Below are 25,210 nucleotides of genomic sequence, written 5' to 3' on the forward strand. Positions count from 1 at the left end.
TTAATTTTTTTTATTTGTAAAAACTCATTTCTTTATTCATTAATTATATTTTTAATTATTTTAAACATTAAAAATACTTATTTTTCAATGCATTCAAAATTAAAATTATCAAAAAAAATTAATTTATTATTATTATTTTTTTTTTTAAATTGTGCTAAATAGGGAAATAAAGAATAAAATGGTGTTAGATAGAGAAATAAAAATAAAAGAGTGTTAGATAGAAAAATAAAAACAAAAAGTGTTAGTTAGGGAAATAAAAATGTAAATGGTGCTAGATATAGAATTTATCCTTTAAAATAATAATAATAATAATAATAATTAAAAATTAAAATGTTTATTTTTCTAAGCTTGTGCTTGTCTGTTCCAGAGGGTTTAGAATTTTGAATATAGTTTGTTTTATAGTCAAAATAAAATCACCAAAAAATCAATTATTTGAATAACAAAAATAACTATGACTCATATTAATCAAGGTTGTTTTAAGTATAAACATTATCTTATATAGTAGTTAATTACATTTTTTAAATAATTTTATAAATTTCAATAAATTAAGTGAAGAATAAAAAATATTGTTTTTAAAACAAGGAGTGTTAATATCTTTTAACTTTAATGCAATCATATTTATTTAGTAATTAATAATTCATAGTATTTTTTCAGCAAGAACATTGTGTAGAGTAAAAATTTGAAGTATTAGACATCATACAAAGGAATTTAAATATATAAAAATGGATTATATAATATGATGTTTTATTTAAATTAATATTGTTAAAGTCTCATTATAAGTCATTTAAGTAGTAATTTTTTTATATAAAATATAAACTTTTAAGTTACTATTAATATTTTGTGTGTGAAAAAATCATTAAAAAAAACTGAACCTTCTATGACAGTTTTATTTTAGAAGAAATTTTATTTTAGAAAAGTATATTAAAATTCTTATACGAGTTTATTATATTGTTTTATTTTAGAAGGCACAAAGTTGCCCATGTAATCATTCACACAAATAAAAAAGCTTTTAAATATTAATGATATTTTATTTAAGGAGACATCATAAAAAGAATAAGACACTGAATCTATTAAAAGAATTTAAAAAAGCATAAACCTTGATTAATTTTCAAATATATTATGAATATTTATTACCTCATTATGATTTTGAGGTACATTTATTATAATTATTGATCATATCTTATTTAAATTTGATTGTAGAGTTTATTAACCATTAACACGCATTTAATAAAATTATCTAAAATCTTAAAAAAGATAAAAAATATTTATATACTACTTAAAGTTAGTTGACTTTAACAATTAAATAACATTAGTTAAAATTTAGAGATAATAAATTAGAACTTATATCATACATCTTTCATTATAATAAGGAACTCATTTCTTGTATACTTTAAAATCGTTTAAATTTTAAAATAAAATATTTAAATTTAAAAGATTAAATAATATTAATTAAGATTTATATCTTATCAAATAAACTTTTAACAAAATTCAACCTGTTATCATCTCAAGTTATTTAAACTTTAAAGTAGAAAAACAGAATTTAACGAAAATTAAAAATAAAATAATATTAATTAATATTTAAAAGATAACTTGTAACTAACTAAAACTTACAAAAACATATATTTCATAAAAAAAAATTCAACTTCTTTGAACCAATTTCATTTAAAGTTATATAATATTGATTAAGACATAAATATTACCAAATAAAATATAAAAACTAGTACTCCTTAAAAATAAATGAATCAAACTATGCAACATCTTAATAAAAAATAAGAAAACATAACTGTGTTACTTGAAATCAATTAAACTTAAGAATTAAATAATATTAATTAATATTATTTAATTTTTAAACTCAACAATTTACTAAAAGTTATGAAATATATATCTTATTATAAAAAAGAACAATTATACATATATTTTAAAAATATTGATTCATATTGTGTGACCCACCTCATTCTCATTAGTTAGTACCAAACAGAGGGCATTTTGGGAAATTCGAGGGGCGGGTGGTATTATGGTAATTTCTGAAACACGTACTCGGGGGCAAAACGGAGATTTCAGAAAATAAAAAAACATTAGAGTTCAGCATAAGTAACCACACGTTGTCTTTGTTTCTAAGTATTGAGAAGAGAGAAGAAGAAGAAAATTTTCCTTTTCCTTGGTGAAGTTTCAGCAACCGGCACCTAAGTGCAGTGCAGGAACAGACGCAATTTCCATTAACGGTGCTGAAGGTTCAAACACTTCAACTACACTTTGCTTTAAAGGTACGTTTTCTCTTTTTTTTTTGCTTTTTTTCTGAAGGGACAAATTTTCTTCATTGCACTCTTTCAAGCTTCTTTCTGTTGTTTGTTCAGCTCCTTCCTTATTTTGATTACTGGGGTGCGTTTGATTTCGTGTTATCCAAAGTTTTTTTGGTTTTCGGAGATCAAAGATTCATCTTTGCATGTTGGAGTAACCGTCCAGAGGATAATAGTTTGGTTGTTTTGTTTTTTTGTTTGTCTGAGTTTTTTTGTTGCCCGAGGTGGTTTCATCTTCATTAATGAAGGAAGGTTGTTTTGGATTTTGTTTCAGATTCTATTGGGATGTTGTCCATCAATACTGCACCTGTCACTGTTATAAAAAAATTTATATAAAGTTTTTTGGAAATTTGGAACTATTTTCGCGAGTCAAATCAGAGGGAATTCTGTTCTTTCTGACCTTACGTCTTGCTTTTGATTTTGATGATTATGCTCTATAGTGGTGGGCGCAAGAAAAGTATCTGGTTTTTTCTTGAGAGATGTTTTCCTGGGATTAAGAAAAGTATTGTCTCTTGAATTGTTTTGCGATTCTGGGGAATTGTGATCTATTCATTTTATATATAAAAGGTATTTTTGTGTGGGTTTTTGATTTGGTTTGTTTGAAAAACAATCATGATTGATATGATGATCTTACTGTTGTTTTTTGTTTTCAAATCTAATGTTTGGTGCAGGAAAGATAGCATAGTTATAAGTCTTGCTTATGTTTTCTTTCATCTCATTTTTTTTGCAGTTCTATTCTACTAGGGGAAGCTCAACTTCTTCCTCTTTGTTGCAACTGTTATTTTAATACATGGGTTTGGCACCAGAAGTGTTGGCTCGGAGAAGTGGTGGCAAGCTCGTTGGAATTCGGGTTCTGCAGTACTTAAATGGAGGCCCTCTCTCCTTCAAAACCCACCAACTCATCGTTCTGATTGTAACATTTTTGGCTTATACTAGTTATCATGCAACCAGAAAAACCACTAGTATTGTAAAGAGTGTGCTTGATCCACAATCGGCAGACACAGGCCTGGCCTTCTTTCGGTTAAGGCCAATCAATGTCTCTGAGTCAAATGGATTAAGGGGAGTTTCTTCCAAACTTGGAGATGGTTGGGCACCCTTTAATGGATCCGATGGAACATCCCTTCTGGGTCAATTGGATGTTGCTTTTCTTGCAGTGTATGCTTTTGGGATGTATTTTTCTGGGCATTTGGGCGATCGGTGTAATTTGAGGATTTTTCTTACAGTTGGGATGGTAGGAACTGGTTTGTTTACTTCACTATTTGGAGTAGGGTACTGGGGAAACATCCACAACTTTTACTATTTCTTAGTGGTTCAAATGATTGCTGGATTGTTTCAATCCACTGGATGGCCCTCTGTGGTGGCCGTGGTGGGTAACTGGTTTGGAAAGAGCAAGAGAGGATTGATCATGGGAGTTTGGAATGCTCACACTTCAATTGGGAACATTGCTGGTTCTTTGATCGGTTCTGTGATGTTGACCTATGGATGGGGTTGGTCCTTTGTTGTGCCAGGACTAATAACTGCTTTCATTGGTTTGTTGGTTTTCCTTTTCTTGCCGGTTACACCTGAGTCTGTGGGAGCTGACAGAGAAGAAGATGAAATCAGTTTTCCAGTAAAAAGTGGAGAAGAGGCTGCAGAGCCTTTGTTAAGGCAAGAGACCCCAGTTGAGGAGAGAGAAGCAGTTGGCTTCTTAGAGGCATGGAGAATTCCTGGGGTTGCTCCCTTTGCCCTCTGTCTCTTTTTTGCCAAATTGGTTGCATATACGTTTCTCTATTGGCTCCCATTCTATGTTAGCCACACAGGTACTTAAACTTTCTACTTATTTTGAATTTTTCTTTATGTTCAATATGTTTGTTGTTTACCTTCTACAATTTCAGCAAACACTTATGCCTCAAAATCTTCAGTGTTTCTCATTGATGTTCATTATAATGCAGCAATTGATGGGAAATATCTATCTAGTGGAACATCAGGAACTCTATCAACTTTATTTGATGTTGGAGGAGTGCTGGGAGGGATTCTAGCCGGTCACATTTCTGATCGCTTAGACGCTAGAGCCATTACAGCAGCAAGTTTCATGTACTGTGCAATCCCTGCTCTCTTCTTCTACAGAAGCTACGGGCACGTTTCCTTGGTTATCAATGGAGCATTGATGTTCATCACTGGCATGTTTGTGAACGGTCCTTACGCTCTTATAACCACTGCAGTTTCAGCTGACCTGGGAACACACAAGTCATTGAAGGGCAATTCAAGAGCTCTTGCAACTGTGACAGCAATCATTGATGGAACCGGTTCTATAGGGGCTGCAGTTGGACCCCTCTTAACAGGTTACATTTCTGCAAAGAGTTGGAGTGCTGTTTTCACAATGTTGATGGCAGCAGCTTTAGTTGCAGGGTTGCTTTTGACCAAGCTAGTAGTGGCAGAGGTGACCACAAAGATGGAAGAATCAAGGTCTAACAGGGCACATGAATGTTCACTCAATGTATAAGAATAATCTATAGGGTCACGGCAATGTTTTGTTGCTGTATGTGTAGTGTAGGAGTGTCTATGAAGTCTCATTCAAAGCTTCATTTCATTAAATTAAAGAGGAGTGTGCCCAACAGTGTTTATATGGAGAGGGCATCTTCAGCTTTTTATGCTTCTTAATATCGGTAGATAGGTTCAGATGTTGTCTTTTTTGTACATTGTGTGAGATACCCAATTAGCAATTGTAGCATAGTATCTTCCCTAAGCACAAGCTATTCAAGATTTGCTTGTCAAGAATGAAACTTGTCTAGTGAGTTTGCAATTTTGATTTGTGTACCATTTTTCAATGGCGTGATGGGTTCATCAAACGGAATTGCCAATACAAATTGCTGGTAAAGCTTAAGCTTCTCAGTTGGACTTATGGCCTTTTCTTCTATGCTTTGAGCATGGCCTTTTAATTCAATATGGATGATATCAGAAGATAGTTGACCAACCCCCTTGCCACTTTCATCATATTCTGTCCAATATTATAAAGTTATTAAATTAATTTGCGTTTCTGGTATAAACTTTACATCATATCATTCAAATATTAGAGAAATGATATTTTGACAACTATCAGAGTTTTGACAATTATCATGAGTTACCACTCTTGATATGATTGATTTAAATATAAATATGTATAATAAATCTTGATATGATTGATTTAAATATAAATATATATATATATATATATATAATAAATAATAAATCTATAATTAAATTATATAAAAAAATATTAAAATAATAGTATTGGAAGTTGTAATGTGGTTGTATAAAAAAACAGGGTTGTGATTATATCGTTACTCCCAAGTATTATTTGTAGTGTGAAAATGATTGGAATTAGTCATTCAATATATGAAATGATTGTTAGTAATTAGCCATTCAATATGTGAAATGATTGTTAGTTTTTTTAAACATTGCTAGTTAAACTGAAGTTCACTCTAACTACTCCCAATAGATTAATAAAGTGAAACTTCAAATTGAACCAATTTTTTTTGTAAAGAATGATCCATTCCAATAATTTTCATACTACAAACATCTAGATGTTCTAAAGTTTGGACTAGATACGAAAATCAATTTCGTGTTATATTAAGAAAAACATATTTAACCCTTTGAAAGTTACTCTTTCGGAGCTTGTCACACTCACTTGTCAAATAATGTAATGGAAAACAATTATCATTATTTTGAGTATCTGTCTAGAACCATTGTGTTCTTCTGAACCGGATTGCAATTTCCACTTGTGTTTATGGTCAAGTTGTTAGGGTTTTGGTGCAAAATAAAGCGTGTCACTTTTCAACAAAAACAAATTGCAAGGCACACAATCTCTTGCAAAGGACACAATTGGCATGCCAACTTGATTGGGCTGTATTATTGCACATAAAGATTATCATTTCTAAATGTCTGATGCTACAAGTTCACAACTCTATTTATGGTCCAAAATTGACGTTGCCATTATTCAAGTTTCTAATGCATTGCTGTTTTTTGGGGTGTGAGAACGAAGGAAAAAATTGTCCACAAATAAGTCCATTTTGTTAACAAGCGTGAAAGAAAGAAAGAACATAGCTTTCAAAGCTTTACCTTCATTGGTTAAGTTCGTGGTCCACGTTGAGGGGTTTTTGTCCTAAGTTGGAGGGATAATTTCTATCTACAATGTTCTTTCGTTTGATGTAGATGTACCTTTGACAACTTCAATCACCTAAATCAAAATAGTGTGTGAACCGTGTGTCTCAATATCTTGGGACATGCAAATCTAATTCATCACTTTGCTATTCATAAATGTAGTTTTAGTTGAACAATGTTCACATTAGTCTATGATTTAGTTCTATAGAAAAAAAAATTGTTCTAATTGAATATCTTTTTATTTGGGTAGATTTCTCTTCCGAAATCATTATTAATCATGATTACTTTTTAGTAGTGATTCTTACTTGTGCCATAATGAGACACATTTGTCATAAAATTTTGTCAAAAATACACTCAATACATAAACCATTTTTATATTGTAGTTATGTGAGATGGTCACCAAGAAAAAAAAATTATCGGCTTTGGTATTTTTATTAAATTTTTTAAGAAAAATTTGTTAGGAAAATTTAAATTAATGAGACTCGAGTCAAAGTAATGAAACTCAAGTCGCATCTCCAACCTAAAATCTTAATAAAATGAAATTATGGATTTTTTTCTCATATTGTTCAATTTTTTTCATTTCTAATTAACGTGAAATTAGACTATCACTTGGTTTCTTAATTAAAAAATTATTGATCAAGATTTGAGGTACTCTTATGTCACTTTTTTTCTTTAATAGACTTGAAATGTTCGTTTGTGTATGTTTATATTGTAAATTGGGGAGATTGAAGATGTTCAATCTGAGTGATAGTGAGTTCAAAATTTAGTTTTTTCTATACATGTGAACATTATTGAAAAAGGGATGAAGAAGAATGGGAAATGAAGATGATGGGAGAGAGACAGTTCATGGATGAATGTTATCCATGGCAAAACTTCTTTCTCAACCGATAGAAATGGCAATAGCTAGCAATAATGCACGCAAGAAATAGATAGCCAGTGACAACAATGTTTCCTTACACTTTACCAAAAGAAATAAAATAATGTTTCTCTCGAATAATGGGGAACCCGTTTGAGAATATACGTGGGTCAAAAAAAATAAAATAAGGTTTCTCTGGAATCATGGGTCGAACCCGTTTGAGAATATACGTGGGTCAAAATAAATAAAATAATGTTCCTCTGGAATCATGGGTCGAACCCGTTTGAGAATACACGTGGGTCAAAAGAAATAAAATAATGTTCTTCTGGAATCATAGGTAGAACCCGTTTAAGAATATACGTGGGTTAGTGGAAGATCGTCAGATTAAACTTGATTTTTAGTCTGATTGACTTATGTCTGAGGTTAGGGGTCTGTAACATCATAGACCGAGTCCGACTGTGTGAATATACCGTTCGCGAAAAGACTTTAATGTCGTATCAGCACAAAAGAAGGAATACCGAATAATTAATTTTTATTATTAAATTAAGTCAATATCAAAACTCAATACATAAAGGATTATGAGATATTTTCATTATATATAAGAAAACACACAAGTAAAAAAAACCCAATACAAAAGGGATTAGGAAATATTTTTAGTATATATAAAAAAAATACAAAAATAAAAAAGACATATTACACACACTCTGATTAAAAATACGCTTATTCTTAACTACACTAAATCTTCTGAGTTTGAGATTGTTTATACTTTTCTCTCTAAAATCACTTAAATATCATAAAATATCAAAGATTTTTAATTAATAGATGAAGTTGCATTCTTGTTCTTGAGGTAAAGCTTCATCATGTGATTTATTTATTATTATAACTGAGTAGTGGGATGAGTCAGCATCTTTAACAACGCAGTTAGTGATTTCCTAATTTTGATTAAGACTCAAATTAACATTAATTAATCTGTCCCAACAATTTTGAACCATGAATTTGATTGATATCACTTTAGGATAGTTGAAGGTGACAAATATAATAAGGTGATAAAAGTATTGGCCACTATGGTAAAGTCGATTTACCAATAATAAGATACTCCAACGTGATTTGGAAAGTCTATAGCCACTAATGTAAAGCTTAATGATATTATTAGTAAATATTGTAATCAAATCACACTATTACTTTATTTAAAACTAGGGCACTGATATTGAATTCTACTTCTTCATTTTCAAACCAGCACGGAACTCTTGACTCTTACCAACCAAACAACTAATCCCACTCACTTCCACCCTCTTCTTCATATAGATACAATAAGCCTGCACAACTATATTTTAACACAACATTAGAAAAATATCCATAAATGCATCAAGCTTTTTTTTCTAGTTCTGGTTGCTTAGCTCATCTTTGTAGATATTTGAACCCAGGTTTTTTCAAATAAGATTAGATGATAGATCTAATTTCATATAAATATTTTAATTTCTCACTTATAACTAGATCGAATGGTTAATACCATGGTTTGACTCCCACGGTCGGGTTGACCAGATGACACACTTCCATGTGGATCGACTGATAATTTCGATTCATTAATGCTCAATCAAGATTAATAAAGCTAAATCATCATTAATACATCTCTAAGTACAATCCACCTAACTAATCCGGTCCAACAAGGTAAACCCATTAAAATAATATAAATAACACACATTCCAAGAAGTAAGTACTTTGACATCTGAGTGTCAAACACCCTTTGCTGACTTGAGCGTGTGCCTTTTACAGGTATCCCCCATTCAGCATTTTTCAGGAGATCGAGTGATCAGGTAACCGAGACCCAAAGAAGTAGCAGGAAGACTGAAGGAGTAAGCTGAAGTACAGATCGACCGCCCGATAGGAAGGAGAAAGATGAAGTTTCTCAATAGTTGTCTAAGTCACATCTCCCTAATAGGAACAATAACTATTTTATTAAGTTATGATAATCTTAGCTCTATGTTAAGAATTTATCGTCATTTATGTGTTCTTACTGACTTAAACATTGAAAAGTCTTTTGTAGGTGGATATCTTACTCTCATCGAAGACTAACTAAAAACGTGTTCTCTGAAAAACACACTGACTTCGACGAGTTACACTTCTCGAATTCATTTTTAGTAGTAACATAATTTATTATTGATTAATTATTATGATTTATATATGCATCATTTTGAGTATTGAATGTAATTAAGTCATATCATAGTTTCTCTTATTAATTTTATTTATAAATATAAACATCATTTTACGTGTTTATTTTATTCTAGCAATATTTGTTTTCTTTATTTTTAGTGTTTATTTATTCTAGCAATATTTGTTTTCTTTATTTTTAATATGGTATTTAGAGTATAGGATTAGGATTAATTTTTTTTTAGTTTGCCGATATACTAAAATGTATTTTGAAATTAATTGTACACTTTTTAGTGTATGTTAGTAAATCTTACAAACATTTGTTAATGAGTTTTAAATCAAGTAATTATATGTTAATGTTTTTTTTAATGTTAAATAATTTACATTAATTATGTGTAAGAAAATTATAAAAAAAAAAATCACTTGATGGGACAAGCAAGCAAGCAAAGCATAGCTGGAGTCTGCCAATTCCTTTAAACGTTTTGAGGATGAAGTGCATGCAGATTTCGGCCACGTACTTGGTTATTACTTTTGGCACTCTCTTTTTCTTATTTATACACCCTCCTTTTCCTTTTGTATTTTTCCTTAGATATACTCTTTTCTTAAGGATTTTTTTTTTGTATACAAATGATTGATATAACGAAATTATTTTCAAGTTTCTAAAAAAATGTAAAAAATATAAATTTAAATATTAAAAAAATGTACTCTTCTTCAAAATATTAGTAGGAAGCACAAGCAAGCAAGGCATTGCAAAAAATAATTTTTTCCAATCTTAGAGAATGCTTTAGGTGTAAGGTTAGGAACACCATCGAATGAGACGTATCATGCAACCTTGTCCACATCATAATAATTCAAAGAAAAGATAGAAAAAACTATTTTTGTAGTTATAAGTGGGGTTCTAACGATAAATACTAGTCTTTGATTTTTTTTATCAAAAGTTAAAGATTATAATTAAAGTGGTTAAAATAATTATTAACAAGAAACATTTTTTGGGAAAAGGTTATCTGGTTTTGGAAATGGTTAAAACTAAGTATAATGCAAAAACTTAATTTAGAATATAAAAAAAAATAGAAAGAAGAAGAGGAATGTGTAAATAATCAAGGCCAAGTTAAGGGATTAAAATGGAAAGATTTTTTTATTGAGGCGTGTAAAATGTTTATTTTAATAGTTTTCATATAATTTTTAATAATTAAAAAAAATCGGAATCGGTGTTCTAAACACACTTCTCAGCAAGACTCTAAATAAAAAGGGAGGTTAGAAGAAGTATAAGTGGCCATCAAAAGTGGCTATTCAGTCTTGGGCTGCATCTTTTAGCCCAGTGCTTGTATGTCTTTGGGCCCTCTCTTGTTAGTCTTATGGCCCTTCTTCCAGGTGTTTTCTTTCTGCACCTCCGTGATTACTTCCTGCATTCTACGGAGGTGGTGAAATTCCCACTTTCACCCTTAATAGATAAATAAATAAAGATGACAATGCGAGACATGAAATAATCAAACGTGATATAGATTGTATCATTATAGATTGTGCAATCTTGAAGATAATTTTGGATTCAAAAACACCTTTTAGATTGTAAAATCCATAACATGTTATGTTAGACAATATAATGCAAAAGATTTATTTAAATCAATAATTAGTTTTCGAATTGCAAGATTTGAAATCTATTTGCTTGTAAACGTATTATGGAATGTACAGTCTGAAATATATTTTTATATTCAGAAAAATCTTTTAGATTATACAATCCAAAATATATCTTTTTAAATGTATTATGAATTGTACAATCTATAACTTATTCCTATATCTGAAAAAGTGCATAATCTGAAATGTTTTTATTAAACGTATTTCATATTATATAATTCTAAACATATTTTCGGATCTATAAAACTTTTTATTTAAAATGCAAAATTTTATTATAGATTATAAGTGTATAATACAATTTTGTATTTTTTGAGAAGTCTAGGAATTCCACACTCCATAACTAAAAAAAAAACACAAATTTAAAAGAGTATTTTTTAAATTTACTAAATTATGAATGAACCTTCCAGAAAAAAATATGGAGCCCATGAAGAAAACAAAGAAAAATTAGTAAAATAAGGATTGATCTTGAAATCGTATCTTTATAGTTAAGATTAATTAAATCATTCTTAAACTTGTAAAGTACATCCAAGATGTACTTGTGTTTTACACTTAGACATGTGATTTGTCTGTATTCAGTAATACAAAAAAAATCTATAAGTTAGCTTAGCACATAGAATTATAGAAAAAAAGAAGTTATGGATAAAAACATAAAAAGAACGTTGAATCCATAGCGAACGTGGAACTAAGAGAAGAGAGAACATAACGCATCATACACCACACAAGGTTGGTCCCAATATCTGTTTCAGCCAATAATCTTTCATTCTTCCATATCTTTATCTTCACATTTTTTTCACATTTCTGTTTTTTCATTTTATTTTCTATTTTCTCTTCCTTTCTCTCTCTCAACCAATTTAACTTCCTCCTCACACCATCAAGAACAAATAAAAGGAGGGAAAAAGAAAGAGAAAAAAAATCTAACTATTTTGTGAGTGAAGCCTTTTCAATTGGTGCAGCTGATTCAATGATTCAAATTCCAAATTGTAATTTTTTTTTTCTGGAACTCCATTCACACACATGCCATGCACTGTTTTTTGTTCTTTCTATTTTTGCAGGTTTTTAATTTCCATTGAGAATTTTGTTGGGTTTCATTTAGATTCTTCAGTTTTATTTGTATTGTTTTCATGAAACTGTTTGTATTATTCGGATTGGGGAAGAAACTATTAATCCTCTTTTAACAGAAAATGTTGACCGATTCATTGTTTTTGTTGGAACTGTAATTAATATGATTTTTGTTGTTCTTTGATTTTATCAGAGGGATTGAGAGAATTTGGGAAGCTTCTGAGGGAAGTAGTGGAGACGGTTTAGGATCATTGTTACAGTAGGAAAATATGAATTGATGGTAATCTTAGGGATATAATGGCTAGTGCTGCAGTTATTGGACTCAGTGGAGGGAAGAGATTGTTGAGTTCATCTTATCATTACTCTGATATTATAGAAAAGCTTTCTTATGGAAGTGATTTTGGATCCACACACTATCAGATTGTTTCAACAAAATCTGTGATAGTTGCCAAGAAGTCATCCAACTACACTCCAACTTTTCCTGCACCGAACCGGCAGAATCAGTCCATTAAGGTGCTCAAGGAGATTGTTGATGATGCTGCTACCGTTGCGGATGCATGGTTTCAGAGTTTGAGTTCTAATGACTTGGAAGTGGAAAGCTCTGAAATGGGTTATTCTGTGGAGGCTCTTCTTTTGCTGCAGAAGTCAATGCTGGAAAAGCAATGGTGCCTTTCCTTTGAAGGGGAAGGGGTAACAGAACATTGTAGTAAAGAAAAAAACTGCAGGAAAGTGGCAGCAGTGACCTGTTCTGGGGTGTCTGCAAGGCAAAGAAGAATGAATGCCAAGCGGAAGACCGCGGTTAAAACCGGTGGTGCTGTGCAGCTGAAGTCCAAGATCAGTCCAGAGCTGCTTCAAAACCGTTTGAAGGGCTATGTGAAAGGAGTAGTGAGTGAGGAATTGCTCTCTCATGCACAAGTTGTAAGCCTATCAGAGAAAATCAAAGTTGGCCTTTCCTTAGAGGAGCATAAATCCAGGTAATTCCATAATTGGTTGATTTGATTGATCCTATGATTAACAAAAGTGATGAAGAATTTCTTCATTTTATAGTCTGCCTGTTAGCTTCCACATTATGTAATTGTTACTTTGCTAGTGTCTTTTTGTGTTAAACAGTGCAGTGCTTTTAAGATTATCTGGATCACTTGCATGGAAGTTTTGGTACTGAAGTTTTAAACCTTATTTTTTCAACCTTTTATTTGAATCATGCTAATCTTAAAGGGGAATTAGTAATTAATAATGCAAAAAAAGGTAAAGATGATTCTAGTCTGCTTTTGTTCTTTGCAACTTGTTCTGTAAAGGTATCATTTTAACAGTTTCATTTTCTTATAACAACCCTGCTGTGCTCAATGCCATAACCTTGGTTTTCTTGACAGGTTTATGTTTCATATAGTGCATATGTTATGACTTTATTACAAGTTGAACACAGAGAACCAATTTTGAATTTCTTTTACCTTGTTTAATTAATGAAACTCAAATATTTCCTTCCCAGCAGCTTTCAACAGCTTATAGCTGGGGATAGAGGCAGAAATGTTTCTGTTAAGAATTGGCTTAGGTTGTAGAAAAGGTTATATAAATCATTAATCACGTATCCACTTCTTATAAAGTTATAACATAATAGTCTTTTCTGATGAAAAATTTCATTCTTCAGGGTACTTTTTATTTTATGTGTCTTCATAGAAATGCTAGCAATCATTTTTTGACTTGGCTTCCATTGGTTATGGTTTTACCTCAAAGAGAATGATAACTGACTGAAACCTTTTATATGAGTTTCAGGCTGAAGGAGAGACTAGGATGTGAACCCTCTGACGATGAAATTGCAACTTCATTGAAGATTTCTAGTACTGAACTACGAGAAAAAATGCTAGAGTGCTCTCTGGCAAGAGAAAAGTTGGCTATGAGCAATGTTCGCTTAGTGATGTCTATTGCTCAAAGATATGAAAACGCTGGTACAGAAATGGGTGACCTTGTTCAGGTGATTATAAACATAGCTCCGTTTCACATCCGATTGGTTCTGCTCCTTTCTCTGCTGTAAAATACTCATCTTATTTTCTCTCTAGGGTGGCTTGATTGGACTACTTCGTGGTATTGAGAAGTTTGATTCTTCAAAAGGGTTTAAGATTTCAACTTACGTTTACTGGTGGATACGTCAGGTGAGGTTTTACATGTTTTCTTCTAGACTCTCCTTCTATATGGTTGTTTATCAGACATCCTGATCATAGTTGTTCTTTACACAGATGTCATAAGATTCATCCAATTTATTCATTTAAATCAATAGAAAGAAAAACAGCATACTAGAAAATATTGTCATGAAATTTCTTAGAAGGGTATTATGAAACTTTTATTTTGTAGTCAGTATTAAATCTCTGGCAGTTCTTGCACTCATAACGTTTGAATCTGGGTGTCTTTGATCAGTTTCACATGTTGGGGATTGTTATTGTTGTTGGGTATGATTAATCAGCTTCACCAATTGGGTGTTATTGTTATTGCTGAACCAATCAAGTCAAAATTTTAGGTGTAGAGAATGCATCTTCTGCATCATTTTGATCCCTTTCCATTAGAATCCTATATGATTGTGCTGTTTACATCTCAAATTTGTCCAATCACCATGGACACTGTTTTTCTGCTGACAGGGTGTTTCAAAAGCCTTAATTGAGAACTCAAGAACATTAAGATTGCCTGCTCATTTGCATGAGAGATTATCTTTAATCCGCAATGCAAAGCTTAGACTAGAAGAGAGAGGCATTACTCCAACTATTGATGTAAGTCTGTATCAAATTTTAAAAAATTTCTAGATATTGGTACACCTGCCTGAACTGTTTCCTTCTTTTGCAGAGGATTGCACAACACCTTAACATGTCTCAAAAGAAAGTCAGAAATGCTACTGAGGTAACAAACCATTGAGAATTACACTATCCTCATACTTGGTACATGTAATGTCTCTACACTCTATTCTCCATCTGTTGATCACCATGTCTCTACACTCTCTATTGCAGGCAATCAGCAAAACTATCTCGCTTGATAGAGAAGCATTCCCCTCTCTGAATGGTCTACGAGGAGACACTCATCATAGTGTAAGATCTAATACCTTTCTACTGACTCCTCCATCAAGGAGAAGATCATAAGAACTACTTATTTTTTGCCTTCTGTTTTCTTTTTCTCAAGAATACCCATTGTCTCATTGGTGTTTTATGCTTGCCACTCCCAGTACATTGCAGATAATCGCGTTGAGAACATCCCCTGGGAGGGAGTAGATGAGTGGGCATTAAAGGTATTCAGGAAAACATTTTGATTGAAACTTGACTTAATTTCAAAGCATAGGCATTTCATTGTTGGCCTGCACAGAACTGTTTTAATGTCTGTTATCCTTCAATGCTGTGTTTGCTGGTTCTCTTTTAAGCATATGTATATTGATTTGAAGTCATTGAATAATGACAAAAAATTCTCATATAACTTTAGAGGGATGATATATAGACAACCTGCTCCACTATATAAAAAATTGAAATTTTAGATAAAGAAAGAATGTTGTATACTGGAACAAAGTTGTATACTGGAACAAAGTTGTATACTGCATTTGTCATTTTATACAAAAATTGAAATTTTAGATAAAGAAAGAATGTTGTATAGTGGAACAAAGTTGTATACTAGATCAAGATTGTTAATGTATCATTTTTCATAACTTGAATAGTTGAAAACATGATGACTATGTAGACATTCAAATGCTATAAACTTCCATGATGATTAATACCAGTTGTAAATATTCACAGGATGAAGTGAACAGACTCATCAATGTGACCCTTAAGGAACGAGAGAGAGAAATTATTCGACTTTATTATGGACTGGGCAAAGAATGTCTTACATGGGAAGATATTAGTAAAAGGTGAGTTCAACCTCCATTTTCTTTCACTTCTTTTCTTAAATAGCCATACCAACCAAAGTTTTGCCAAAGTTATATACCATTTTTTATGCATCCTAAAGCATAAGCTTTTGCAACCCACTGATTACTGTTCTTGTGTTGTATCTGAAGGATGGGTTTATCAAGAGAAAGAGTAAGGCAAGTTGGGCTTGTTGCATTGGAGAAACTAAAACATGGTGCAAGGAATAGAGAATTGGAGGCCATGCTATTGAAACATTAAATTTGGACTCATCACAGAAATTTGATACAATGTATATATACAGAGCGGAAGAATGTACCTAGAAATTTCACTTCCTCATTCAAAAAGAGGACAACGATATAAGGGAAAATCCAAGATTTGTAAATCCCCCTTCAAATATGGTTTTAGTACCAATGAATATGGGTAATTTTGGTTTTAGGCAAATTCTCCCTGCACAAAATCATGCACCCTAAACCCTAAATACCCTGCATAATTTTAAGTTTTTGAAAATGTTTTTCATTTTTAAATGAAAATTTGGAATTGTAGATAATACATTCTGAAAAAATTTCAAAGAGATTATTGTGTTCCAGAAATAAACATTCTAAAACAAAAATCAAAATAACATTTTGGATAAAAAATTCCGTATTGAAAAACAAAATATTTCAGAAAAGAGAATCCAAAATATATTTTATTTTATATGTACTCCATTTTATTTTTTCATACTGAAATTGGATGCTGTGTCTTTTCATACTGAAATTGGATGTTTGATATGGTGTTAACACAAAAATGTTGTTGAGTTCTTAAAAATTTCATTGCATTTTTTATAATAGTTTTTATGTATTTAGAAACGTTAAATGAATAATTTTTCACGTTTCATATGTGTAGAAACATATCACATCATTAATAGATAATGACAGAAATCGTTTTAAAAAAACTAAATTTATAGAATTAAAAATAAAATAAAAAACTGAAAAATCGTGAATAAAGGTATAAATATGTTAGCTTTGTGGGTAAATTTTCTATTTAGCACCATTTACACTTTTATTTTCCGTTTATGACTCTTTTGTTTTTATTTATCTATTAACACTCTTTTATAATCATGTTAATTTCAAGTAAAAGGGTGTTGGATAGAGAAATAAAAACAATAAGGTGCTAGATAGGAAAATAAAAGTGTAAATGATGTTAGATAGAGAATTTATCCTATCTTGATTAACCAGGTTCTTTTAAAAAAAAATAAACGAAGATAAAAGTGTTAAAAAAATATTTATTTGAAAAGGCTAAGTTGAAGATGATTCAAAATTGGTATTTTAAAACTAAGAATTTAAGTGAACGTAAATAGTCATTTTTTTACATAATTCTTATACCAGATTTATTTTATGTGTTCTTATTTTTTAAATATCTTTTTGCTGTTGTGTTTTTTTATTATAGATATTGTATTATAAATTTGTAATAATTATAATTTTATTGAATTAATATATAAGGTAAATTTATTAAACGTCATTATAAATTTTACTAGATATTTCTATTTATACATGTTTTAAAAAAAGAGAGTAATTTACACTCTCAGTATAAGTTATATGAGAGAAAAAACAATGAATTAGAGATAATGAATTCTCTGGTATACTTTTAGAGAAAATAATGAATTTAAATACAATCATATTGTAAGAAATTGATTTTTCTTCTTTTTTTAAATTCAAATTTTCATTTTAAATTAAATAACTATCATAAAAAACGAGATGTCTTATTTATATATATATATATATATATATATATATATATATAACATCAATAAATTCTCAACAAAATAAATACTCTAATATTATATTAAAAAATTTAAATCTAATTTAATCTTATGAGTTAAAAATTAAAATATACTCATTATATATTGTATTGGTCGGATCCGTACGACCGAATACGTAAATTAATAATACAACGTAATGAATATGTAGTAAGAAAACAGTTTTAATTGGTGTTGAATGAGTCAAAGACACTTCGAACAAGAAACTACTACACATGACCTGAGGGTCACTACATACATCTTGATGAGCTGATAATCTGGCCCACACAGGTAGAGGTCAAAGTCAACATATAAGTAAAATTTATAAAAGAAAAAAAAGTACGTTTTTTATATTTTAGAAAAGCAGATTAATCACCAGCACTGACTTAAGCGTCGGAGTACCATTGCAGGTACTCCACCGAACAATGGAGTCCTTGCATGAAAAGAGAAGAATTTTGAAGAATTCAATGACTATTAACACGACAACAAATTATGTATTGAATGGATAATATTACTTTGTGATCTAGACATGTACATATATTATATAATATTTTATCCTTTTTCACCTTAGTAAATGATCCACTCTCGATCAGACCTATTAAAGATATATTTAAATAAACTTACAACTGAAGCTATTGACTTTAAAAAATAAAATTTGATCCAAAAAAAGTGGTACCAGTTTAAACAAAGTATTCTTTAATCTAGCTTCTTGCTCTCTCTATTTGTTTATGCCTCCCATTTTTATTCAACACACCACTTTTTTTTAATATTTTGAAATAATCCTCCACAAGCTTTCAACTAATCTTGGAAATGGGTTTAAATCAATTTAATTTAAGATTATGATTTGGTTATATATTAATTTATTTCATACAATATATAATGAAATAACTCAACTGATGATTAATTTAAATTCGGTCCATTTATTAATGAATCCAAATTTAGTAAAGTTTAACTTATTTAATTTAAATTGGGTGTGAACTCTACTTTTAGAGTGTCAATGTCCTTTTCACTGTCTCTTCTCCGTCCAAACTTTCTCGTGCGAACTCCGAGGATAATTGAATGCATAACTTTTAAAATAATTAATTAATTCATAAATCATAAAGAAACGCTAATCCTCAAGCAATATTTACATTTCCTTATGTTATATTTATTTAGAATAAATTGTATTTTATTTTTTTAGAGGTGTAACACGAGATTTGTCACTAGTACTATTTTCTCGTCAAAATGCGTTTATTCCAAGATTCTCTAATAGGATCCACGTGGCAGTATTATTCTATCTTTAAAAATAATAATAAAGTTGAAAGAGGAGGGAGTGTGTGAAGTAAGAGATACTATTATATTCTATTTTCGATCCGCTTATATCCTGATTGATACCACACGAATATAAATACATAGATTTATATAATCTTTAAAATATAAGCCGATGTAAGACATAAGTATAGATTTATATATTATATAATTATAAATTATATTAATTTATAATAAAGATTTAAGATGTATAAGTATGTTTATTTTTTTTATAGAAAAATTTCATGATTAGTTTAAAATAATTTATTTTTTATTTTTATAATCATACTTAAAATTTAGACAATAAATTTGAGTTTTAAAAAATTAATCATTTTTTATTTTTAAAATTATGTTAAAATTATATTAAAATTATCAAAATTTCAATAAATACTTTTTGAATTTAATATTCCACCTATAAATATTTAATATGTATTTTTTGAATGTTTTTATATCTATCCGAACAAGTCTTTTAAAAGAAATATTTGAAAGTCATTAAGTTGGTAAATAAGCAATGTCAACAAAACATTTTCCATTCTGAAATCACTAACAAACATATCTCTCCACCGTGTATTGCAAAAGTAAAGGGTTAATCCACGTGTACTGTCCTCGAGATACGCATATCTCTCCACCGTCCAATCCCTGCACCAGTCACTCACTTCTCTTCTCTTCTCTTCTCTTCTCTTCTCTTCTGTTCCTTTCCTTCTTCATTTCTCAAATCACAAACAAACAAACAATGCATTCGTTTCTATTCCAATAATCCAGCTTCAAACCATGGCCAGTTCCTTACTCTCTACACCTCTCGCTCCTCCTTATCCACGCTACCGTAACCGTTTTCAACAACATTCTCACACCACCAATTTTCCACAATTCAAACACCTTAACCTCACTCTAACCGTTTCTCCTTCTTCTCGCTTCCGACTCTTCGCTTTCCCTCCGCGCCGCCCTGATTTCGCTCTACAAGCTCTCGATTCCGGCGCCGGAAACCAGGTACATCTTCCACTCGCTGCTCAATTCGTTGCTTCTCCTTCTCGTTGATTGACTTTGAGCACTGTTCGAAGGGATCAGTTGGCGTCGGGAGAAGTCAAAGCTACCAGCAATGGGATTCGCTCACCTCGAGATTCTCCGCCGCCGCCAATATTCCGTTTCTGTTGCTGCAAATGCCGCAAATCATACTCAATGCTCGGAATCTTTTATCCGGAAACAAAACTGCTCTCTCCGCTGTCCCCTGGCTGGTAATCCATTGTTCAAACTTTTGAAGCCGTGGAATTATTGCATTCATCGATTTTGTTTACCTTGCTGTGAAAAGAGTAAATCATCATTTTAGAATATCAGAGAAAACATGTGATGCTGAATCGCGTCTATTTTGTTGAATGATACGACGTATGTGATTTTAAGAGTGGTTGTGCTTATATAGCAATTAGAAAGATAAGAAGAAAAGGAAACTATCAAATAAAACTAACAACCAGAAAAGTTAACTGAAACTTAAAACATATTTTAAACGAGTCCATTAGTGCAATCAGTCTAATGCACTAGTTCTATGTTGAAACGTGTGTGTTCAGATCAAAACTATAGCACGTGTTTAAGTTTTTGGACTTCGATGACGAAACAACTGAAAGTTTCATAAAGTTTTTTGACATTTCTTGGTTTTAGAAGGATCAATTTAATGTACACTATTAGAGACCAGAATGACGGTTTATTTTTTGTTTACTTTTTCAAAAGTGAAAATTGACTTTGTTTAATTGGCTTTTTTCAAAATTATGCTATGACCTAACGTGGGTAATGACATGGGTGTTAACGCAGGGAATGTTAACTAGTCTGCTTGGGAACCTGTCTCTGCTTTCATACTTTGCCAAAAAAAGGGAAAAGGAAGCTGTTGTAGTGCAGACATTGGGTGTGGTTTCAACATATGTTGTCCTTGTTCAGCTGGCACTGGCTGAAACCATGCCTTTGCCTTATTTTTTGGCTACTTCTGTTATTGTGATCTCTGGCCTTGTTCTGAATTTCTTGAATTACTTTGGTTTACTAAATGCTGGACTCTGGAGCTTTTGGGAAGATTTCATTACAATTGGGGGTCTTTCAGTGCTTCCCCAAGTAATATGCTTTCCTTCTCTCATCCTAGGATCAATACAATTACGACATTATATCAATTTATAATGACATTTTCAAGTACATAGCAAGCACGCCAATTCACATAAGTCTTTTCACGCAGATGGATACACTAACTTTTACTTCTTCACACTGCCTAATTTCTAATCTGGATGCAGATAATGTGGTCTACATTTGTTCCCTATGTACCTAACAGCATCTTACCAGGGGCAACTGCCTTTGTGATTGCTGTCTTGGCTGTTACATTGGTAATCTTCTTATTCCCTTTGGATTTGTTTTGATTATGGATTAGTGCTAAATCCAGGTTGCGTACCATACCAATGCTGGTGCTCATACCATCACACCCTTATCAGTGCAACACAAAACTCCATTGATTTTTCACATAACTTATTTCACAAACCTATGCAATAGAAGGTAATGCCAAAATGGATTTTCTAGTTAATGTGTTCAAATGGCATGGTATTTGTTTACTGAAACCAGGAAATTTGAATTTGGGGTCTTTTTCTAGATTGAGACCTTTGCTATTGTAAATAGGCTTCAGTTTCATTGTCATTCTAAACGCAGTGCTCTAAAATTTGCAGGCCAGAACTGGAAAACTTTCTGAGAAAGGTGTTAAATTCGTTGGAGGAATATCTGGATGGACAGCTACACTACTCTTCATGTGGATGCCAGTTTCTCAAATGGTAAACTTTATATTTTAGAATCTTAATTACATCAGAAGCTGTGCAATTCAACTTTTATCTCCTATGTGTTTCTATTAACCTTTTTATTCTGCCACAGTGGACAAATTATCTCAATCCTGAGAACATGAAAGGATTGTCAGCTTTTTCGATGCTGCTTGCCATGCTTGGTAATGGGCTTATGCTTCCACGTGCTCTCTTGATTCGTGATTTGATGTGGTAATTATCTTTCTTCTGTTGATTCTTATACTCTATTAATCACAAATTATGGCAATGCCATATTTGCTTCGAGACATAATATCTAAAAGTAGTGTTATGGTCTAACCCTTCACTCAAGGATATCCTTCACATTATCCAAAAGTTACTGTCTTTTATAACCTGCAAGAAAGTTGCCCGAGAAATGTTGTTTGTGTACTTCACCTTACATTTTGTAGCACTATCTAGTATTTTTAAAACTATTGTGAATTATTCTGCAAAATAGTTGACTTATTTACAAAAACTCTTATTAGTTAAATGACAATTTTTGTAGAATCGTTGATAGCAGTAAAGTGTATAAATTGCTGTATTACTGAGATTGCCTTGTCGATAATGATGGGTGGTGAATTGTGATTCAATTTAAAAATGCTACTTTCATGATGAGTATTACTTTTATTTGCTTACCTCCAATGATAACCACTTCAGCAAAGACTTTGATTGCATGTCACTCATATACCCAACTTTTCCATTTAATTGCCGTGTTAATTGTAATCTTGTTAAGTTGCTTCTGCATATGTTAACCCTATGAATTCAATTAACTGTGATGGTAGGTTCACTGGTTCGGCATGGGCTACCCTCTTTTATGGATACGGGAATATTGCATGCCTATATTTGTAAGTTTTATGCCCAGTCTACTTACACACTTTTCTTTCTGGTGTTCTTTCCAGCAAAGCATAGAATCAACTATAAACTAATATTGCGCCTTTTCCAGTTTAAACATTATCAGCAAGGAATTCTTCTTAGCAGCAACTGCTGGTCTGGTTTCTTGGATAGGTTCCTCTCTTAACCTTATAGCACTCATAATCAGTGTCACTTATATATCTGTTACCATGCCTAGGCTGTGACGCAGTGTTATGTCATATTTGAGTCATGGCCCATGTATAATAATGCTGATTTACCGTTGCTGCTGATTGTGCATTAGTCATTGTACTGCCATGTCTTGAGGGACTTTATTGCTAAATCTATGAAATAGGTATTCCCGTGGGGAACATTGCTCCATACATTCCAAAAACTGTTATTCTTTAGGTATTGTTAAGTACTTTTATTTGAAAAAATAACTATTTGGTTGTTGTGTGATTGTCATAAATAGCCCATTTTTAGTATAGTTATATATCTTTTGTCTTCATGAATCATAATCAACTATAACGGTGTTATAACTATTCTATGTAACTGTAGCTTATGGATAGTACAAATTGCCTAACCTTTTTTTGCCCCATTGCAGCAAACATAATTTGGTTTTCTCCTTGTGATAGGAGCGGCTTTCTGGAGAGACAGTGTAGTGCACGATCACAGCTCACCTTTGGCTTCTTTACGTGACTTGGTTTTTGGATCGTGAAGTTGAAGCCAGCTATGATACACTGAAGCTATTTCTCCTGTCACTGCAACTACGGTACAAAATATTATATACTTCATTGGACCAATATAGTATTGTATAAACTCATACTTAATACCCATTCTTAATCATGGGGTTGAAAATGAGAGTTGTAACATATACGCGTTTTAAGTGACTTCTCATACAAGCAATGATGTAGGGCTACATTGAACTTAGGATATTGATAGGATATGATTGTATTTGACATCCCTCTTAATTCTTTTAGGGAAAAGATTTATTTGACACCCTGCACAATAAAAACATATATTTGACATCACATTATAATAATATAATAATATTTAAAATAAAAAATAAATTAAATATGAATAAAATATTAATTTTTTGTTTGTCATGTGAATGTTTTTTACTCTTTGTGGTGTTAAGATATCACCACCCTTGTTTTAGATACTCCTAAATATAAATATTTATAGTTGTCACTTTTAAGATGTCCCCTAACAAGGGATCCACTTCCACAAAGAATATGTCTTGTCCAACTTCACAAAATACTCCTATGACATCGAATTTTCATTAATCTAGTTTTTGTAGAGCTCTTATTAGATAAACAATATAAAAGCTTATATAATTTAAAAATCTTTAATACTTTATCTAAAATTTGATATATATTAAGATTATATGAAATAATTTAACAGTTAAATTTATGAAATTTGCCTTAGGAAAATTTATTATTATTGAAATTATCAAATACCTTCCATTTTTGGCAAAAAAAATGCAAATTGTATTATGAGGTTTATGTCATGTACTGTTTAATTCTTGTAAGTCTGGAAAATGAATATTTCAAAACTCACAACGTAGTTGGGAGTTGGGTTTCGAAGGAGAAGAGAGAATGAATATTTTATATTCAAATTAAAAGAGTAATGTTCATACAAATATTAACAGCTTAGAGTTAAGGTTTGTTTGGATTAGAGGGTGTGGAAGAGTGAAAATGTGAAGAAAATTGAGGTTGTTTGGATTGGAGTATGCTAGAGTGGATGTGAGTGAATGTTTGGAGAAAGTTTATTGAAATTGGTGAGTAATTTGATGGTTATAGGAATATTATAAATTATTTTGAATAATAAAAATTGTAAGATTATAAATTTATCATTTCCTATATAAAAAAATAATAAATAATGATTATTTTGTGTGTGCATATTTTAGTTAATTAAAATAGTTTAAAGTTTCATTTATAAATAAAAAAAATGTAAAATTGAAAGAAATAATGAATTATAATTTAAAATTTAAGTATAATTTTATTATTTAACATTTTATTATTATTTTTTACTTAATTTTTTTACATAATTTTAATATTATTTATGATTCTTTAAATTATGTTATATTATATATAAATATATAAAATTATTTTTAATAATGATTTTCATTATTATCAATAACAAAATGAATATATTTTTTAAAAAAATAGATATTTAGAATATAGCATAAATATTAACTAATTGTCAAAATGTATAATATAAAGTCATTATATTTAATGTAGAAAGAGATAAAGACATGTTAATTTGTTTGTAATTTTAAAATTATGTAAAAATGAAGAACATGATAATGTTAATTAGAAAAAAATAAAATATTCTCACTAGTTAGAATTTAAATATTTAAATATTTAAATGAATTTTGTATTCTCATTAATAAATTAATATAATATATAATTTAAATATAATAAATTTTATTATTATGAATATATAAATATAATTTTAGGTATATTAAAAATATATTTAATATTTTTATTTTTATTATGAATATA

The 25,210-nt window shown here is 30.6% G+C and overlaps 3 protein-coding genes across 4 annotated transcripts; all 3 read left to right on the forward strand.

The window, feature by feature from the left end:
• The first annotated feature begins 2,039 nt into the window (after nt 1–2,039).
• Nucleotides 2,040–5,079, forward strand: G3PP1 (putative glycerol-3-phosphate transporter 1). The gene is made up of 3 exons (XM_068612897.2): nt 2,040–2,264; nt 3,028–4,096; nt 4,229–5,079. The coding sequence occupies exons 2-3, from the start codon at nt 3,088–3,090 to the stop codon at nt 4,777–4,779; spliced, it is 1,560 nt and encodes a 519-aa protein (XP_068468998.2). The 5' UTR covers nt 2,040–2,264; nt 3,028–3,087; the 3' UTR covers nt 4,780–5,079.
• A 6,732-nt stretch (nt 5,080–11,811) lies between these two features.
• SIGA (sigma factor A) lies at nt 11,812–16,424 on the forward strand. The gene is made up of 10 exons (XM_068612909.2): nt 11,812–12,032; nt 12,305–13,085; nt 13,882–14,080; nt 14,166–14,258; nt 14,739–14,867; nt 14,941–14,994; nt 15,102–15,179; nt 15,314–15,376; nt 15,873–15,985; nt 16,133–16,424. The coding sequence occupies exons 2-10, from the start codon at nt 12,409–12,411 to the stop codon at nt 16,239–16,241; spliced, it is 1,515 nt and encodes a 504-aa protein (XP_068469010.2). The 5' UTR covers nt 11,812–12,032; nt 12,305–12,408; the 3' UTR covers nt 16,242–16,424.
• A 3,187-nt stretch (nt 16,425–19,611) lies between these two features.
• Nucleotides 19,612–23,734, forward strand: LOC137811255 (maltose excess protein 1, chloroplastic). Of its 2 annotated transcripts, none has more exons than XM_068612945.2 (9): nt 19,612–20,031; nt 20,103–20,276; nt 20,845–21,135; nt 21,309–21,398; nt 21,732–21,833; nt 21,931–22,049; nt 22,637–22,699; nt 22,798–22,859; nt 23,339–23,734. In XM_068612945.2, the coding sequence occupies exons 1-9, from the start codon at nt 19,816–19,818 to the stop codon at nt 23,419–23,421; spliced, it is 1,200 nt and encodes a 399-aa protein (XP_068469046.2). In that variant the 5' UTR covers nt 19,612–19,815; the 3' UTR covers nt 23,422–23,734. The 2 variants fall into 2 exon arrangements, with proteins under 2 accessions (XP_068469046.2, XP_068469038.2); XM_068612937.2 differs by having other exon boundaries at nt 19,667–20,031; nt 20,110–20,276.
• The last annotated feature ends 1,476 nt before the right edge of the window (nt 23,735–25,210 follow it).

Source organism: Phaseolus vulgaris, chromosome 11, assembly GCF_051622355.1.
Source record: "Phaseolus vulgaris cultivar YP4 chromosome 11, ASM5162235v1, whole genome shotgun sequence".
Classification (NCBI taxonomy): domain Eukaryota; kingdom Viridiplantae; phylum Streptophyta; class Magnoliopsida; order Fabales; family Fabaceae; genus Phaseolus; species Phaseolus vulgaris.

What these genes read in the sequence shown, in the direction of transcription:
- SIGA (XM_068612909.2), top strand. Translation starts at nt 12,409, where the DNA reads ATGGCTAGTGCTGCAGTTATTGGACTCAGTGGAGGGAAGAGATTGTTG. An exon ending in AAATGGGTGACCTTGTTCAG is followed by an intron (nt 14,081 to 14,165) that starts GTGATTATAAAC and finishes TTTTCTCTCTAG; the next exon opens with GGTGGCTTGATTGGACTACT. An exon ending in TTTACTGGTGGATACGTCAG is followed by an intron (nt 14,259 to 14,738) that starts GTGAGGTTTTAC and finishes TTCTGCTGACAG; the next exon opens with GGTGTTTCAAAAGCCTTAAT.
- LOC137811255 (XM_068612945.2), top strand. Translation starts at nt 19,816, where the DNA reads ATGGCCAGTTCCTTACTCTCTACACCTCTCGCTCCTCCTTATCCACGC. An exon ending in GTCTTTCAGTGCTTCCCCAA is followed by an intron (nt 21,136 to 21,308) that starts GTAATATGCTTT and finishes ATCTGGATGCAG; the next exon opens with ATAATGTGGTCTACATTTGT. An exon ending in AATATTGCATGCCTATATTT is followed by an intron (nt 22,700 to 22,797) that starts GTAAGTTTTATG and finishes CGCCTTTTCCAG; the next exon opens with TTTAAACATTATCAGCAAGG.
- G3PP1 (XM_068612897.2), top strand. Translation starts at nt 3,088, where the DNA reads ATGGGTTTGGCACCAGAAGTGTTGGCTCGGAGAAGTGGTGGCAAGCTC. An exon ending in ATTCTATGTTAGCCACACAG is followed by an intron (nt 4,097 to 4,228) that starts GTACTTAAACTT and finishes ATTATAATGCAG; the next exon opens with CAATTGATGGGAAATATCTA.